We start from the raw sequence: 18,089 nt of genomic DNA, 5'->3' as shown, positions 1-18,089 counted from the left end.
AAAAGAAAATTAGGAGAAAACTACAATATAACACACACTTACACAAGTTATATATAACAAGAGATAACTTCCCACTCCCCAGTTAATACAAAGCCCATTACTCTAGATTCATAAGCACTCTAAAAGACACCTTGCAAGAAAGAGAAGGTATAACAATAAAATATTTTTACTTCCCTGAACTCAAACAAAATGCAAGCAGCAGCAGCCAGAGCAGGGCCCAGCATAGTAGAGGAGCTGCCAAACGTTCTCCTCTAAGTGCAGCCATGACAGAACTGAACTAACACCTCCCACTGCTGCCCCATATCTTAAGTTTGCATCATCTGGTATGAAATATTACCTTGGTTACCCAGTCAGGTGAGAGCTGTCTCCCAATCCACAGAGGTTCTCTGAGCCTGCTAATTTGAGGCCTAGCTAAAACCACTACAGATGTTTCAATTAGCGGCAACAGTTTGGGATTATAGAGCTTTTGCTTTCATCTACTAAAAGTGAGGCAAGTGAATTCTTCTCCCTGCTTTGGTGGGTATAAGAGGCAATCACTTGAAGCCAGTTTTTTTTTTCCCCCTAGCAGAAATGTAATCTCTTTTTTCCCTTTTTTTTTGCTCTCCACAGGTGTCTGGGTGACTGTGAAAATGCTTGTTGGGGATGTGATTCAGACCAGAAAGGACTACCCACACCTGGTGGACAGAACCACCGTTGTTGCCAGAAAGTTGGGCTTCCCTGAGATCATCATGCCAGGTAGGAGGGGGTTTGTTCTGGAACAGGAAGGGATTCTTCCTTATTCCCTATTTTAGTGAACAGCCTTTACTTACTTCTGTAATAGGTAGCTCAGAGGCTCTTTAGAATTCACTGTAATATTGTTTCAATATTAGAGACTTACATAAAATAGTGAAATCCTTGGGAAGTATTTGGTGATACTTAAAATAATAACAAGACAGTGAGGGACAAGCCTCTCTTCTTGTACATTGTTTTCTTGTCCTGTAAACAGATTATAGTGGATGTCCCTTGAATTTCTCATTAACCTTTTCATTGTAACTTATAATTGTCCTTTAATAATAATAAACATATGAGTTTACAATCTCTTTTCTTTTAAATTTATGACAAGATATTTTCCAGTTGGAATCAGGTTGCGGTGCTTCTGTTTTAAAAACAAACAAACAAAACAAAACAACAGCAACAACAAAAAACAGAAACCTTTTCCTCCCAACCCAGGTCAAATTTCGATGCTTTAGAAAGTCGTAGGAATTTTTGCACAGGAGGAAATTAAACTCTGAAGCTCCCTCTAGGAAGGGAGCTGTGGATTTGGGGAACGTTCCTCATGGATCATCCACCTCACCAGCAGGTGTCGGGGCAGGACGGGAATTGCTTCGAGTCCCTCTGAGAGCTCCCGTTTTCTCCCTTCATCACATGGTGGTTTCTCTTAGCTAAGAATGAGAACTGAAAAATAAAGTTTAGGTGGAAAATAATAAATTTTGATCTGTTTTGCTGCAAAAAACAAGATAGTTGTGTGAAGTTCAGTCGAGCCTGTGTTCTCACAGCACTTTAATTAGCAATTTATTTGATTTTTAACCTTTCCATTTGTTTTCCAGGAGATATAAGGAATGACATATATGTCACACTGCTGTATGGAGACTTTGATAAGTACAATAAAACGACTCAGAGGAACGTGGAGGTGATAATGTGTGTCTGTGATGAAGAAGGAAAAGTGTTGCCAGTAAGTTTTCTTTTTTTTGTGTGTGTGTGTGTGTGATGGGCACAGAAACATGAGTTGCATTTTTGAAGGAAGACTTTAATAACTTGTACATTTTTATAAAATACCATCATTCAAAGGCTTGCAGCTCCCTTACCTGTGTCAGCTTGTGACAGACAAGTTTTATAATGTTTAAAGTGATCTATTATAGCCCTATAAATGTCTTGCATAAAACTGTAAAGGGGAATAACATTGAATGACCTATTTTAGCTGTGCCAAGGAACAAATGCTGATGCTGACAATTACTGCATTGTTACTCTGGGGGTTTTCTTGTGGAAATTCCCAGAGGAATGCAACTTGCACATTAAAATGTTAGAATTTCTGCTATATAACAAACCCTTGATTCGTGCCAGGAATTCTGTGTCACTGGCCCTTGAATTAATACATGGCAAATAATGAAATTAGTGACAGCACTTTGGCCACCCCAACCCCCTGCAGCGCTCCAGGCTGGGCACAGAGTGGCTGGAGAGCAGCCAGGCAGAGGGACCTGGGGGGACTGAGGGACAGGAAGCTCAACAGGAGCCAACAGTGTGCCCAGGTGGCCAAGAAGGCCAATGGGATCCTGGCCTGAATCCAAACTAGCGTGGCCAACAGGCCCAGGGCAGTGACCCTTCCCCTGGACTCTGCCTTGGGGAGGCCACACCTTGAGTGTTGTGTTCAGTTCTGGGCCCCTCAGTTGAGGAAAGAGATTGAGGGGCTGGAGCGGGGCCAGAGAAGAGCAACGAGGCTGGAGAAGGGACTGGAGCACAAGTGCTGTGGGGAGAGGCTGAGGGAGCTGGGGGTGTTTAGCCTGGAGAAGAGGAGGCTCAGAGGTGACCTCAGCACTGTCTGGAACTGCCTGAAGGGAAGTTGTGGCCAGGTGGGGGTTGGTCTCTTCTCCCAGGCACTCAGCAATAGGACAAGGGGGCACGATGGGCTCAAGCTCTGCCAGGGGAAATTGAGGTTGGAGAGCAGAAAAAACTTCTTTGCAGAGAGAGTGCTCAGGCATTGGAATGGGCTGCCCAGAGAGGGGGTGGGTTCCCCATCCCTGGAGGTTTTTCAACTGAGATTGGCCATGGCACTGAGTGCCATGATCTGGTAAAGGGACTGGAGTTGGACCAAGGGTTGGACTTGATGATCTCCGAGGTCTTTTCCAACCCAATCGATTCTATGATTCTATGAATTACATATGCAACATGAATGTTTGCAATGTCTTCTTCCTTGTCTATTCCCATTTTGAAGATCTTTTCTTTCCCTTAGGATTTATCACCAGTTTAGTATTCAGGGGGATTTTTGACCTTTCCTTCTCTGAGCTTTACAGTGCTGTGAACATGAGGGTGAAATCATAATGACACCTCTTGAGATGAAATAAAGATGGAGTAACTCACTGTGGCTCATAACTTGCAGAAATTTTTTATGCACTACAGCTGCTTCAATGTAACTTTAAAGCTTGAGTGAAGAAAATTCTAACCCCACATAATGCTTAAGGTCCACACAACGAATTGTAGCCCTGATTAAAACCACTGCCTGTACCTGTTGGCAACACCTACCCAGGACTTGCATGCACAGAAGTTAACTCTGGTCTGTATTCTGCCTAATCACAGTTAATATGCTGAAAATACATATCCACCAAAGTATTCCTTCAAGCAACAAACCTATTCCACTGCATTAAATCCTGCATTCCAATATTAGGCATGCTCAGTTCTGCAGTCACATCCTTTCTGCAAACACTGGGACAAGGTGGATCTGTCACATTTCTGTCAGCTGGAACACCACACCTGCTTTCTGTGTTGAGCAGCATGGTGAGGAGTTCACTGGAATGCTGTTGAATGCAAGGAATAACAAAAGGAATTGGCTTTCCCTTTTAGCCTCTAAAAACCCCTCAACCAATAAACGTTCCTATCTGTGAACTGATATTAATTCAAGGTCTCTTATTCAAATATATGTGCATTGCCCAGGAAACTGGCTCTATTTAAGTATCAAACTAGTTTCAGTCACTGAACCAGCCCTGGATTTACTGTTGTGCAAGTAAAAGGCCTTTTTCTTTCCAAGTGAATGTCACAGGAGATGTTCAAACAAGTGGGTGCATAAACCTGGACACATCTCTGCTCAGGCAGACGAGACGCAGCTTTCTGCAGTTAAATCACTGTGACCACACTGTGCAAGTCATCTCTGGGTATCAGCATCACAGCCCTCTGGCCACAGGGCACCCTGCTGTTTGGAGCAGCCTTCTAGGGTTGTTTGCTTCCTTCCTGCACTTCAGGTTCATCTCTGATGCCTGGGAAGGTGTCAGTGATGTTGCTGCCTCAGTGATCAGCATCACAAGGCAGAGGCAGGTCAAGTGTCTTCAGAGATTCACTAAAAAACCTGAATTCCTTGGCTGCCACGAGTTTTGAGCTTGACCAAACCTTTAACTTGAGTCTGTCCTAGTTGTGACAGTCTTTAGAAAATGGGAAATTCTAAGTGTTGAAGAAAATGCAGAAGGGTTTGCTGTCTTGCCTCTACAATGTTCAGTTTGGAAGTCAGCTCTGGTGTCAGCCAAGCACTTCTGACATTCTGCTGGAATAGAGTATTTTAAAGTAAGTGAAGAAAAAATGGAATAATGAGGTTGGAATTTTTTTTTCTTTATATATTTCTTCTACTGATTGAGATGATGTCTTGGCTTTTTAAATTCATGAGTTGGATAAATCAAACCACCTTCCTCACACAGCTCTTCTTAGAGTCTGGAGTGTGACCCCTGTGAGATGCAACTACACTGGCCCTGCCCAGAGATCAGGGGAAATGTTTCTGTTCCTTGTGTTCAGAGCCTTGGAAAGGGCAGGATCCTCACATTTGCCTTCCTTTGTGTTGGTGCTGTCATTACTATTTAAATGGGGTTGTTTAGCCTGGAGAAGAGGAGGCTCAGAGGTGACCTCAGCACTGTCTGGAACTGCCTGAAGGGAAGTTCTGGCCAGGTGGGGGTTGGTCTCTTCTCCCAGGCACTCAGCAATAGGACAAGGGGGCACGATGGGCTCAAGCTCTGCCAGGGGAAATTGAAGTTGGAGATCAGATAAAACTTCTTTGCAGAGAGAGTGCTCAGGCATTGGAATGGGCTGCCCAGAGAGGGGGTGGATTCCCCATCCCTGGAGGATTTTAACCTGAGCTTGGCTGTGGCACTGAGTGCCATGATCTGGTAAAGCGACTGGAGTTGGACCAATGGTTGGACTTGATGATCTGGGAGGTCTTTTCCAACCCAATCCTTTCTATGATTCTAATGTGAAATGATGCCATATCCAAATTAAAGGCTCTGTGAGTGTGGGAAGTGGTTGCTGCGGGGAAGCCTCATCCCAGGGCCGGGATGGGACTCCTGGTGGAGCATCTTTGGGGTGATTCCTTGGGTTTGCTCCCCAAATGCACGAGGCACTGCCTGCTGTTTCCCCTCTCCTGCCAGAACGCCGTGTGCCTGGGCGCAGGGGACAAGCCGGTCAGCGAGTACCGCTCCGTGGTGTACTACCAGGTCAAGCAGCCCCGCTGGATGGAGACCCTGAAGGTATGGCTTGCCTACTGCTCACCCTTTTCATTTCTTAGTGTCTCACACAGCAGGGTTTGCACAGCATCAGCTTGTTCTAAAAACCATCTTGGCCCTGCTGCAGCTCCCTCAGCTTAGTCATCCATCCGGTATTGGAGACACGGTCAGCAATGCCCTGAATCTGGGCTCGAGAAGGATGTTCAGGTTTCTCTCAGCAGAACGAATGAGCTCGTCTCAGATGACCTGATGTCCTGACAGGGCTCAGCCGAAGTGAAATCCTGCATTTGTTTTATTGTGGTGTCACTATGGAGATGAGGAGCTACAACTGAAAACCAAACAACAGGACCAAACCAAAACCTAAATAAAAATACTCACCCACCCGCTCTGATGATTTTAGAGAGAAAAAACTCTCTTGGTTTTCTTTAGAGGCACACAAATAATTATCTAATCAAGCCTTAATGTCTATGGTTGGAAAATGCCCAAAAGATGCCAGAAATAGTTCTTACAAAGCATGTGTGAGCCTTGCCAGCAAGCATAATGTTTTTAAGGCAAAATAGCCATGTGTGACAAGTCTGCAACTATTACCTGAAGGTGTGTTGCTGTGATTGTGCAGCAGAGGGAGGAATGGAAGGATAATTTCCCACAGAAGGTGATTTGTTGGTTTGAAAACATTGGTCTGTTCTGTTTATTGCTCACCTTATTAGTGTCCTTTGAAAATTAGTCTGTAATTCAGGCCTGTGTGCAGAATCATTAACAGGAGATCCTGTTGAAAAGTGAAATAATATGGAGGAGTGTTATGTGGGAAGATTTGTAAAGGGAAGTTGTGAATGGACACAAAAGAGTGTAATTTTGATAATGTGACAATTTATGCTTTTTCTCACATAGTTGGCCTTTTTTACTCTGTGTTTGCCCTAAAGTGTGCTGCTTTAAGAATAAAGCACTTGAGAGTTCCTGTGACTTCACTCTAGGTTTTTAAGCTAAATTTAATCACAAATAATTTATTTTGCTGGAATTTCCATGTCTTTTTCACCTGTTTATTGAATTGGTTGTCAATCTGTGTATGAAATGTGGAAGCTGCATAGTGCAGGTGGATAACTCTGTGGTTAACAGGGTGAGCAAGGCTTGCCATGTGACATTTTATAGAGTACAAGGCCTTCACGGCTTTGGGGTCAGACTTGGAGCAAAGTCTGACAGATCCTTCCTTAGCAGCCACCACTTCTGCTGCTCAAGAGTTTTAAGTGGCCTGTGGAGTTGGTTCAAACTTGGTTGTAACAATGCCAAGGTCATGGGTTCAATCCCCTGTGTGGGCCATTGACTGAAGAGTTGGACTCGATGATCCTTGTGGGTCCCTTCCAACTCAGAACAGTCTGTGATTCTGTGAAACCAGCAGAAGTGGTGCTTATTTATTCTAAAGCAGGAGCTCATTTCACATGAAACCCCCCTGACTCTGCTCATTGTTTTCTGACTCTCCTGAAGGTGGCAGTGCCCATTGAAGACATGCAGAGGGTTCACCTGCGCTTCATGTTCAGGCACAGGTCGACTCAAGAGTGTAAGTAGGCCAGTTTTCCTGGAGGGAATTTTAATCCTTTGATGGGTGGCTAACTGAGAACCTTCTGTTTTGCAGCTAAAGATCGAGGAGAAAAGAATTTTGCAATGGCCTACATAAGACTAATGAAGGAGGATGGAACAACTCTGCAGGATGGCATCCATGATTTGATAGTCCTAAAGGTATTGGCTAAATTTTCTTCCTTTCTTTCACTCACAAGACACTTTTTTTCACACTGTTCTCTCTAATTGCTTTGTATATTTAGAATCATAGAATCAGTTGGGTTGGAAGAGACCTCTGAGATCATCAAGTCCAACCCCTAATCCAACCTCACTGTGATTACCAGATCATGGCACTAAGTACATTTACTTAGTGTTAGACTTAATGTTAGACTTAGTGTTTTATTATTCTATCACATATAATATGGTTTTAATCTGAAAAAAAATGCTGTAACTTGTCCCAAGTTCAGAAAATGTTGCTCTGAATTTCAGTGATAGGTTATTTAAGGACAATCAGAGATGGTTCTTCTTGGAACCTTTTGACTGCTATTTGTGCTTTTGATGAACTGCAATGTAGAGAAAGTTCTGCTGAGTCTCAGCATCTGCCATGACTCTTGCTGAAGGGAGAGAAGTATTTGAGTTGTCTAAAATCTTTGTCACATGAATAATCTGGGAGTGCCACCTTAGGGAACTGGTTGTTTGGAACCTCTCTGTGTAGTTACTTGGGTACAAAAGTGAAACGTTCAGGAATTTTGTGTTTTGACTGGCCCTGATGGGACACAAATACCATCTTTGACTTTGTGAACTGAAGCAGGGAACATTTCAAGACCTTTGTTTGATCTCTCCTCCACTGGAGAATGGTGTCCAGCAGAAACCAAGAATTAGGAATCCCTTCTAATACAAAATAGTCTTGACTTGAGGTATTTCTCAGTGCTCCTTTTAACATTAATGGTGAGGTGCATCCAAGGGACTCAAGTTGCTCAGGTAATCCAAGAGTGATGTCAGTGTACAGTTATTTATGTTCTCTTCAGTGAAACCAACATTGATAAGTACTGAGACTAAAAGGAAAATAACTATCCCGTATGACTGTGTGGTGAACATTGGTTATGAAAATCCACTTAATTTGTTTCTGCATCAGCCCAGTAATTTTTTCCTGAAGTGACAGCACAGATGAGAAATGTTGAAGAGAGTTGACCTAGTTTATGGTTGTGAAAAAGAGACAGATTTTCTGACATATGTTTGCCTATTCTAGTATTAAAAACAGTAATTGTAAGCTGTAAGTGTTTAAAGCAGTCATACATCTGGCCTCTCAAAACACATAATTTGAAAACTGCCAAGTTTAAACAGTGTACTTTATTTTTATTACCTTCAGGCATTGGATCTTTTTGAGAGACTTTTAGATCAAAATTTCAAGTCTTTTCCCCATTGTCTGTCCAAATTGTCTCAAAAAGAGGAAGTCAGGAGTTTCTTTTGGTTCCAGAAATTGTGAGAAATAATTACTTGGCAAGCCTGATCCCATTAGAAATGTGAGTAATTTTGTCTGGTTTGCTGCAAAAGGATTTTGCCTCTTGTTTGTTGAAGTCTCTTATAGACAGTTTTCAACTTTACCTCTTGTTTGGTAGGAAGTAGAAATTGTACATCCACAGCCACTGAATCAGATAAAGCCCCAAACTTTAAAATATCTTTCTAGATTTTTGTTTCTGTAACTCCTTGTTTATGCACAGTTGTAGACTGAAGGTCTGCAGTGGACTCATATCTGTCACAGTATTGTAGCTTTAAGTGACAGCTCAAACTAATCTTGGAAATTTTCCAGAGTAGTTTTGTTAAAGAAAAGCTATTTTCTGTAAACAGTGAGGAGCGTGATTTTTACTGCCTTTGTCTAAAAGTACTTTCCTGTCTGAGGAATCATAAATTGAGACACTGAAGATCTGTGAGGGTTCTGGCATGAAACCTGATTAGATAGAGGAGGAGAAAATACTTGTTGGCTCTCTGGTTTTGTACTGTTCATGCTACTGAAAAGCATAAATTCTGTGCTATTTGTCACTTGGTTACTGCAGAGTATTGTCTGATTTAAAATTTAATCTTGCCATTCCTTAATCTGTTCTGTTAAATGTCCAGCCTTCAAGGTGGTGCTCAGTAGCCTGTTGTGTTCCATAGGTATTGACATTTGAAGGAGAGATTGGCTCTTGCTTTTACTCTGCCATGGATGTCACCCCTCTTAGCCCTTTCTGCACCTTGAAACACAGACCTGTATGATTTCAGTGCAGTATTTTCCCTGCAATCTCACTGCAGCCTTTCTTTCTCATTGCCACTGACTCCTGTACAAGCCACACAGGGACTTGGGGGTCTTTGTCCTTTAGAGCATTCACTGGAGTCCAGAGAAACAGAGATTTTTGTTTGCTTCTTAAGAAAGCACAAAATCATAGAATCATCGAATGGATTGGGTTGGAAAAGACCTCCGAGATCATCAAGTCCAACCCTTGGTCCAACTCCAGTCCCTTTACCAGATCATGGCACTCAGTGCCACGGCCAAGCTCAGTTGAAAAACCTCCAGGGATGGGGAATCCACCCCCTCTCTGGGCAGCCCATTCCGATGCCTGAGCACTCTCTCTGCAAAGAATTGTTTTCTGATCACCAGCTTCAATTTCCCCTGGCAGAGCTTGGGCCCATCGTGCCCCCTTGTCCTATTGCTGAGTGCCTGGGAGAAGAGACCAACCCCCATGTTATGGGTTCTCCTAGGTAGGCCTAAATTTGGGCTCTGAAGTTCGGACTAGGCCGAAGCTGTCAGCTGACTTGAGCTGGGCTGGGCTAACACCTGACCTCTTGTAGCCAGTAATTTTGTATTCCATACCACATTATGACACCATCTCCAGGGCAGTAGGAACCAGTGTGGGAGTGGTTAAGGCAGTCACTTCTCAGCCCTCCTCTTGGGAGGACGCACGATGCTGTCCCAGGGGGGATGGAGAGGGCCAGGCCCACCACTGGCTCACAGGGTACCTCAGGAAAGTAAAATGTGTTGTTCTGGGTCTCTCCTTTCTGCTTGAGTTTGTCTCCCTGGGGAATAAGGTTTTTTTAAGTAATGTGTAATTAAGACAGTAGAATTTGTGTTCGTTAAGAAGTGGGGAATTTGTTGTTGTAGACTTGTGTGAGTGTATATTTGTACTCTCTTCTAATTGTCTCTTTCTTTCTGTGAAAAATATATGTAGATTTAGTATAAACGTGGCTTGAAGTGTTTTTTTTCCTTTCCCCTCTCTTTTCCTCCCTTTCCTTGGTGTTAGAAGGGAGGCTTTTCTCTCTGTGCTTGGGGGGGTTGGCAGTTGCTTATCTCAAACCAAGACACCCCACCTGGCCACAACTTCCCTTCAGGCAGTTCCAGACAGTGCTGAGGTCACCTCTGAGCCTCCTCTTCTCCAGGCTGAACACCCCCAGCTCCCTCAGCCTCTCCCCACAGCACTTGTGCTCCAGTCCCTTCTCCAGCCTCGTTGCTCTTCTCTGGCCCCGCTCCAGCCCCTCAATCTCTTTCCTCAACTGAGGGGCCCAGAACTGAACACAACACTCAAGGTGTGGCCTCCCCAAGGCAGAGTCCAGGGGAAGGGTCACTGCCCTGGGCCTGCTGGCCACGCTAGTTTGGATCCAGGCCAGGATCCCATTGGCCTTCTTGGCCACCTGGGCACACTGTTGGCTCCTGTTGAGCTTCCTGTCCCTCAGTCCCCCCAGGTCCCTCTGCCTGGCTGCTCTCCAGCCACTCTGTGCCCAGCCTGGAGCGCTGCAGGCAGTTGGTGTGGCCAAAGGGCAGGACTTGGCCTTGTTCAACTTCATCCCACTGCAATCAGCCCATCTCTCAAGTCTATCCAGATCCCTCTGCAGAGCCCTCCTGCCTTCCAGGTCCTTCAGAGCTTTCACTGAAGTCCAGAGAAACAGGTTTTTGTTTGCTTCCCTAGAAAGCACAAAATCAGTCTGATTTGGTTTGTAATGGATGGTGTGTTGCTTTCCAGGGGGACAGCAAGAAAATGGAGGATGCTGGTGCTTACCTGGCATTGCCCTCCACCCGCCAGCACATGGAGCACCGGGGAGCCACCCTGGGCAGGGGCTCTGGCATCACAGCCGGACTCTCACCCAGCTCCAGGGATGCTTTTTACATTTCCACCCTGGTCTGTTCCACAAAGCTCACCCAGAATGGTAGGTGCCTTCCTAGCAGAACTTCCAAAAAGCACTAACTGATAATTCATTTTAAGTTTTGATGTCTGGCCCTGTCTTTTCCATCAGTGGGCTTGCTGGGGCTCCTGAAGTGGCGCATGAAGCCAGAGCTGCTGCAGGAGAACCTGGAAAAGCTGAAGATTGTGGATGGAGAGGAAGTTGTGAAGGTACATCTTCAAACATCTATTCCAGTATTATGTTCTCTGTGTCCCTTCATACCATGGCAGAGCAAATGGTACAGTTTCCAAAAGGAAATGAAACAGGAGGGTCAGACACACTGAGCACTGACACTGGAAGAAGCCTGAGGGTTACACTCTGCTTTGTGGTTGTCCTGCAGTTCAGTGCCTTTCTAGGGATAGTTTGCAAAGGACATGAGCCAAACTCTTCATTAGAGAAAGCAAACACCTGGGCAGGTTCTTCACACTGCTATGCAGCTTTTTTTCCTACTTCTTGCTCTCAAATATTATCAGTATTCCCTACTGGCTGCAGGGATTTGCAAACTACCAAAACTTGCCTGCTTTCACTGGGAATTCATTTCTTAGGATACTTTTCTGCTTTCTAAAATTTTATTTGACTGGAAATTTTGTGCATGAGGGAATTCAATACCAGGAATATTGTTTGGAGTAATTTCTGCTTAGGTGAGGTGCTCACACAGATGTCACTTCTCAATTGTGAGCATGTACATTATTTAAAAGCTTGATAGGAGATGAAGGAAGTAATGGTAAAAATATTGTCTATATTTTTGTCTAACTGAAACATCACAAGCAATTCCTACTCCTTTTTTGGTAGTTGTTAATTTCCATGTTGATATTTTAAAAAGTGCTATGTACCCAGTGAAGCTCTTTATTAATTTAATGAGTATAATATGAAAAAACCCTTGTTATTATGTTGGAAAATGGAAGATACTATGATATTTGTCTTTAAATATAAACATTAGATGTCTCTGGAGAAGAAGAACTTAAAAATTAAAAAAAAGGGTGGATTTTTTTTTTTTTAACCAAAGATTTGTGTCCCAAATCTCTGGGATATTTTCCTTTGATTTAAAGCAGGCTTTGAATCAGACCACAGAAATATGAAGAGTGTTTTTAATCATCATGTATATGTGAAAATAGCAACTCCTAATCTGTGTCACTAAGGAACTCGGAACGCAGTTTTAGGGAGTTATGTCATTTATATAATATTTTTAGCTTTTCCATAAGCTTTGAGCTAAGCATGTATTATTGATTGCTCATGTGTCTGAGGATGTAGGTTCTTACAATTAAAGAAATGAGAGCCTAAATCCTTGGAACTGTTTACTGAATTAAAGGGATGTTTCAGTAAAGGTATTAAAATTCTAATTTGAGAGAAACCAAGTCTATTCTCTGGGAGGTTTTCAGGTTGAATTGGTTACCAGTTTGTCCTCTGCTGTTGTTCTCTAGTTTCTCCAGGATACACTGGACGCCCTGTTTAACATCATGATGGAACATTCCCACAGTAATGAGTATGACATCCTTGTCTTTGATGCCCTGGTAAGAATCAGCACCAAGGATTTGATCTGTCAGAGTAAAGAACCTTAGAAGTTTGAATGAGCAAGCAAGTGGTTCATTTTAGGGAATTAAAATCTCTCCAGAACAGATGGACTGTTACTAACTGACTGGAAATGAAGTTCCTTTAAAAACTCTTAAACAGTGAATTATCAGAAATATTTCAGAAGGCTAATACTTCAATTTGAAGTGTGACTCTGGCTAATTATGTCTGTTTAGATCTACATCATTGGGCTCATTGCAGACCGTAAGTTCCAGCACTTCAACACTGTTTTGGAGGCCTATATCCAACAGCATTTTAGTGCTACACTGGCATACAAGTAAGTTGGTTTCTTTCTCTTTTTTCCCCCCAAACCTCCACCACCACATTGAAGAAATTAAATCCTGTGTGTGACTTTTCTGATGTAACTATTGGTGACTGTTGCTTTGCTCTTGCTGTTTGCTTATCTGGAAACAAACCTGCCTCTGAGACACATGAGATTACAAGTGGAATTAATGAACAAATAGCAAGTGATTTGGGGTTAAATTATTCTTTGGCATTTGTTGGTTAAATGATTCCTTGACACTCCATTTCTGTGTTGTGGATTTTGCTTTCTCTGAGCATGTCACCTGTATCCTGTCAAGTTTATCAAAAGATATTTTGCTCCCTTTATATCCCTGACCTTGAGCTGCAAAGCCTTAAGTGAAGACTTGAGAATGTCTTTAAACCCTTTACATGGGTTCCCATATATTTTTTTTAAGTCAAGCAAACTCAAGGGGAAAAAATAATTCCTTGGGAACTGTCAAGTCTTCATATGCATTTCAGTTTGATGTTGCACCTGGAGGTTTTCAGGGCAGTGAAGTGGAATTGTGGTATTTGTTGTATGTTCTGCTGTGAAATGGAGTTTGAGCATTTGTCACATGGTTGTGCCAGTGGCCAGGTGGACACACTTGTGGTGGGGGGTTTTATTTTTTACTTTTTATTGTTATTTAATTTTTGGAGTTTCCAGATAATGCCCAGATAGGAAGACATGGATTCATACAAGAGAGTAAAAACAGTGGAGACATGTTCTACAGTAAATATCATCCTGGATTCCTGCTCTATTTAGAAAAGGGGTTTGCAGATGATTGCAGGATAAAATGGCTGAATTATGAAGGAAGGTGATACCTTCAGTTCGTGCTGATCTTGGGGATGTGCTGTAACAGGGTTGATGTGGGGTTTAATGTACCTGAAGTCTTGTTCTGGCAGCTTATTGGGGTGTCAGATTGAGGCAGAACTTGAATTTGGGATGTGAATAGTATATGGAAACCCTCAGCTGAAGGTTTGGAATAGTCGAGGATATCTTTGAGTGTCCTGTGCTGATTTCATCAGTCCCAGCTCTCCAGGAATTGTCACACAAATCATGCATTAAACCCTGGGTCTGCTGGAACTGAAAGCAGAGCTCAGTCAGCCCTTCCTCACATTCCAGGGAAGTCCAAGGTCCTTCATTGGCCTCAGCGAGGTCCATGCTCTTCTTCAGTCCTCTCCCACATGTAATAAGCATGTGGAATTTAATGTGTAAATAGATATTATTGTGAAGGATCAGAAGGATGGGTACAGAACCCCTCAGGACAGCCTTGTTTGCACCAAATATTTCAAAGGTTTACCTGGCGGGGAGTTTCTGATGATTTAATCAAGATGGTAGAGGCAAAATAATACTATTTATGATTGTTATGATTGTTGTGATTGTGATGATGATGATGATGATTATTATTATTATTATTGTTGTTGTTGTTATGATGATGATGATGATGATGATGATGATGATGATGATGATGATGATGATGATGATGCCACATCATGAGTTTCCTTGGCATTATTGATTCCATGAACCTCATGGAAGATTTCCTCTGTTTCAAGAATCATTTATGAAAGAAACAAGTTGCTGAGTGTTGCCTAATTCCCACTTAGGAAGGAAATGCTGTGTCCCAGACATATTATACCCTGTTAGGATATGGTCTGGTGGCCAAACTGTTCCTGTTGTGTGTTTATTCAGTTCCTGTCCCTTTGGCCTGGATTTTAGAGAGTTCTGAGAGGACTTAATGGTGCCCATTGAGGGACCTTGAGGGGGCTGCCCCCAAATGGAAGTTGGACAAATTTTGTTACAGCTCAGAGAAGTTATAAAAGGGAGTAAATGGAAGCACACAAAGGATATAATGCCCAGAAGGCTGAGAGGCTGAAAGCACAGTATTTTAGTCCTGAAATGTGAGTTAGGCTGGTGCAGAGGGGCTGGAGATGAGTGTTAATTACACAGAGAGAGTTGGGTTTTGTTTTTTTTAGGGTAAGGAATAGTAGGTTTGCATTTTGGCAGTGAAAAAAATCAAACCAACAACCCAAATCTTAGTTCTTACAGCCACATTAAGGTCAAGATTACATCATTAATGTGGGTGTAATCATTTAAGATCATTCTATAACTATAAATGAAGAGACTTAATTTTAGATGAACTTCTGTAGCAGGTTGTGTGTTGAGCAAGAAGTTGTTTTGGATACAAAGAAAGGAAGTGTTTAAATAGAATAAATAAGAAATGTTGCTGTGCACTGGGATATTGTAATATTTACATGCAGTTAATTCAGAGCATGTTGTGTTGTTTAATCATTGCTTAGTGTACATAGGCAGGAGTTATATTTTGTGTTATACATGCAGAAAGTATTACAAATTTCTGTAAAAGTGCACAATCCTGGGAGCAAAGTCACTGCTGTTTGGGGATTTCACATTTCTTTTCCTCAGTTGTTTATACTGACAGAGTTTGTGCAGGATAAATGCAAAAATACATGCAGTATATTTGGGGGGGGTTGTGCTTCACTGAGCATGAACATTTGCTTAGAGTCACCAAACAAATTAAAGAATTAATTACTTTTTAAAAAAGATTATTTTAATAGTGTTTTTTAACTTCAGGAAACTCATGACTGTTCTGAAGACATACTTGGATACTTCCAGCAGAGGGGAGCAATGTGAGCCTATCCTGAGAACCCTGAAAGCACTGGAATATGTTTTCAAGTTCATTGTTAGATCAAGGTCATTATTTTCACAGTAAGTACCCAGGCATTGCCATTTAACAAGGTGTCTGATATCAGATATAGGAGACCTGAGAAACACAAAAAGTTGATTCTAGAGCAGAACTAGTTTTACTTTTACAAATAAAACATAAAAGCTGCCAACTGGCCTAAAACACAGGCATTGCTGAGATATTTTTTAATGAGGGAATGTTTACAAATTGCTTTCTGCTGCTCAGTGCAAGCTCCAGAGATGTATTTAGTAATAGCAGCAGGTTTCAAAGGGTGATGATTCTTTGTGTCAGGTGGCTTGGCCTGAGAGCAGGGGATGGCCACATGGTGCAACAGATGGCTGCAGGCTGGAGTCCTGTCCTGGAGAACAGGGTGTTCAGCAGCTCAGCCTGGGCACAGAACACTGGGGTTCTCAGCAATCCTGGTCCAACCGAAGTTGGAGCTTCAGATCTCTGGTTAAGGACTTTGTAGAGAAGACTCAGTGCCCCAGTGTGTGCAGCTCAGCCAGACACGGGAGGGTTGGTACCAACAACTGGGATTTGGATTTAGAGAAAAGGAAGGTGGGAAATGAAGGAGGTGGAAACTGGAAGGACAGAGGTAACTGTGTCCCCCCATAACTCACTTGGCCCTTAAGGCCTCCCACCATGTGCCACAGAGCCAATTCCTCCCTTCTGCTTCACCTTTTCCCATTGATCCTTGGCTGGTTTTCCCCTAATGCTCGTTCTGCTGTCCCTTTGCCACGTGGCCCAAGGAGTGCAGTGGCAGAAGACAAGCAGTGACAAACTCAGGTCTACAGGTAGAACAAGTGCTTGGATCACAGAATCAGAGAATGGATTGGGTTGGAAAAGACCTCTGAGATCATCAAGTCCAACCCTTGGTCCAACTCCAGTCCCTTTACCACATCATGGCACTCACTGCCATGGCCAAGCTCACCTTAAAAACCTCCAGGGATGGGGAATCCACCCCCTCTCTGGGCAGCCCATTCCAATGCCTGAGCACTCTCTCTGCAAAGAAGTTTTTTCTGATCTCCAACTTCAGTTTCCCCTGGCAGAGCTTGAGCCCATCGTGCCCCCTTGTCCTATTGCTGAGTGCCTGGGAGAAGAGACCAACCCCCACCTGGCCAGAACTTCCCTTCAGGCAGTTCCAGACAGTGCTGAGGTCACCTCTGAGCCTCCTCTTCTCCAGGCTAAACACCCCCAGCTCCCTCAGCCTCTCCCCACAGCACTTGTGCTCCAGTCCCTTCTCCAGCCTCGTTGCTCTTCTCTGGCCCCGCTCCAGCCCCTCAATCTCTTTCCTCAACTGAGGGTCCCAGAACTGAGCACAACACTCAAGGTGTGGATGTTCTCTTTGTGGGTGGCATCCAAAAGGAGAGAAAGTTGTTCTGTTCAGTAGGAGCTTTAACATAATTTTTCTCTGTTATTCCATTAAAAAAAAAGCTATGTAGATTTATAGTTTTTTAATATTAAGTCTATTTGATGAATTATTAATTTTGGGTTGAAGTAAGAGTAGACTCAGAAGGTAATTGCTGCTGGTAGACAGTACCTTGGAAATATTCTTGCCTCCAGGAATTTGCTATTTATAGTTGGATCCAGGTGAACAGTGTGTAAAACTGCACAAGGAAGGACATGGTGCTCATGAGAACAGAACCCAGCTAGCAGTTCTAAAGCTTTATTTCATATTTTTAGAATAGGTGTCATGGCAATAAGGGGCCATTTGGAGTTATGGGAAAGGAAGAATTGTGTAGGGGATTATGGAAAACCTCTTGTATGGCTGAAGGTCAGGAGGCAGGGGTTTGTTTCAGCATCTCTGGTGGCAGCTCGCAGCAAAAAGTGTCATAAATTGGGTTATTGCAACATGCTGCACATTCAGGTGATTAGCTACAAATATCTGCTCCTACTTAACTGGGGCTCTGACACTCTGAATTCACTGGGCAATAATTATTAGAGGCACTAATAGCTCTTGCAAAAATAATCCCTATCCCCTGGCACTGGATATGCAGCTACAGCTGCTGGGATCCAACTTTTTCCAGTCCATTTCCTCTTGTCCTGGAAAAGAAGAAAAAAACCCAAAAAAATATGGGTTAATGTATTTTCTTCCCATGAAGATTTACAATTAAAGTACTTCACTTCCAGGAGTTGACATTAACCTTCTTGGAGACAAATGTTTTGAGTGACTAGAGCTGAGACAGGTCTTTAGATCATTCTCTTTTGCATTTGATGGGCTGCTTAAGGAACTAAGATGCCTTTTTGACAGGTAAGAGACATTACAAAGTGCAAGTTGTGTGTGAAGGAGGTGAATTAATGTCATCTAACTTTAGACATAAAACAGGAGACTTTTTTATCTTCTTCTCAGGCAGATACAGTGAAAGTAACCAAGTTCTACTTTAAATTCCATTCGCTGAATGCTGTTGAAACTACAGAGATGTGAGGAAAGCAGCAATTTTTTTGCCTCCACTCAGCTGAGCTGCAGTTCTGCTTTGTAGCTGTTTGTTCAGTGACTGTGTTGGGTAGAAAGGTCATAAGGATTAGCCAGAGGTTTGCATAACACAGGCTCTGAAAACATCCT

General features: G+C 42.9%; 1 protein-coding gene across 2 annotated transcripts in view; it reads left to right on the top strand.

The window, feature by feature from the left end:
* DOCK2 (dedicator of cytokinesis 2) overlaps positions 1-18,089 on the top strand; it is a 184,486-nt gene that overhangs the window by 25,664 nt on the left and 140,733 nt on the right. For both annotated transcript variants that reach the window (XM_071569841.1, XM_071569840.1), the window contains 10 exons: positions 610-735; positions 1,587-1,711; positions 5,157-5,255; positions 6,711-6,783; positions 6,859-6,962; positions 10,775-10,958; positions 11,046-11,143; positions 12,395-12,484; positions 12,719-12,819; positions 15,415-15,549. In XM_071569841.1, coding sequence (XP_071425942.1) covers positions 610-735; positions 1,587-1,711; positions 5,157-5,255; positions 6,711-6,783; positions 6,859-6,962; positions 10,775-10,958; positions 11,046-11,143; positions 12,395-12,484; positions 12,719-12,819; positions 15,415-15,549 — 1,135 coding nt within the window. The remainder of the gene's footprint in view (positions 1-609; positions 736-1,586; positions 1,712-5,156; positions 5,256-6,710; positions 6,784-6,858; positions 6,963-10,774; positions 10,959-11,045; positions 11,144-12,394; positions 12,485-12,718; positions 12,820-15,414; positions 15,550-18,089) is intronic.

The sequence above is a fragment of the Pithys albifrons genome, chromosome 15, assembly GCF_047495875.1.
Source record: "Pithys albifrons albifrons isolate INPA30051 chromosome 15, PitAlb_v1, whole genome shotgun sequence".
NCBI classification, from domain to species: Eukaryota; Metazoa; Chordata; class Aves; order Passeriformes; family Thamnophilidae; genus Pithys; species Pithys albifrons.
Note: the sequence above shows the minus strand (reverse complement) of the source record. Positions and strands in the feature narration are given on the sequence as shown.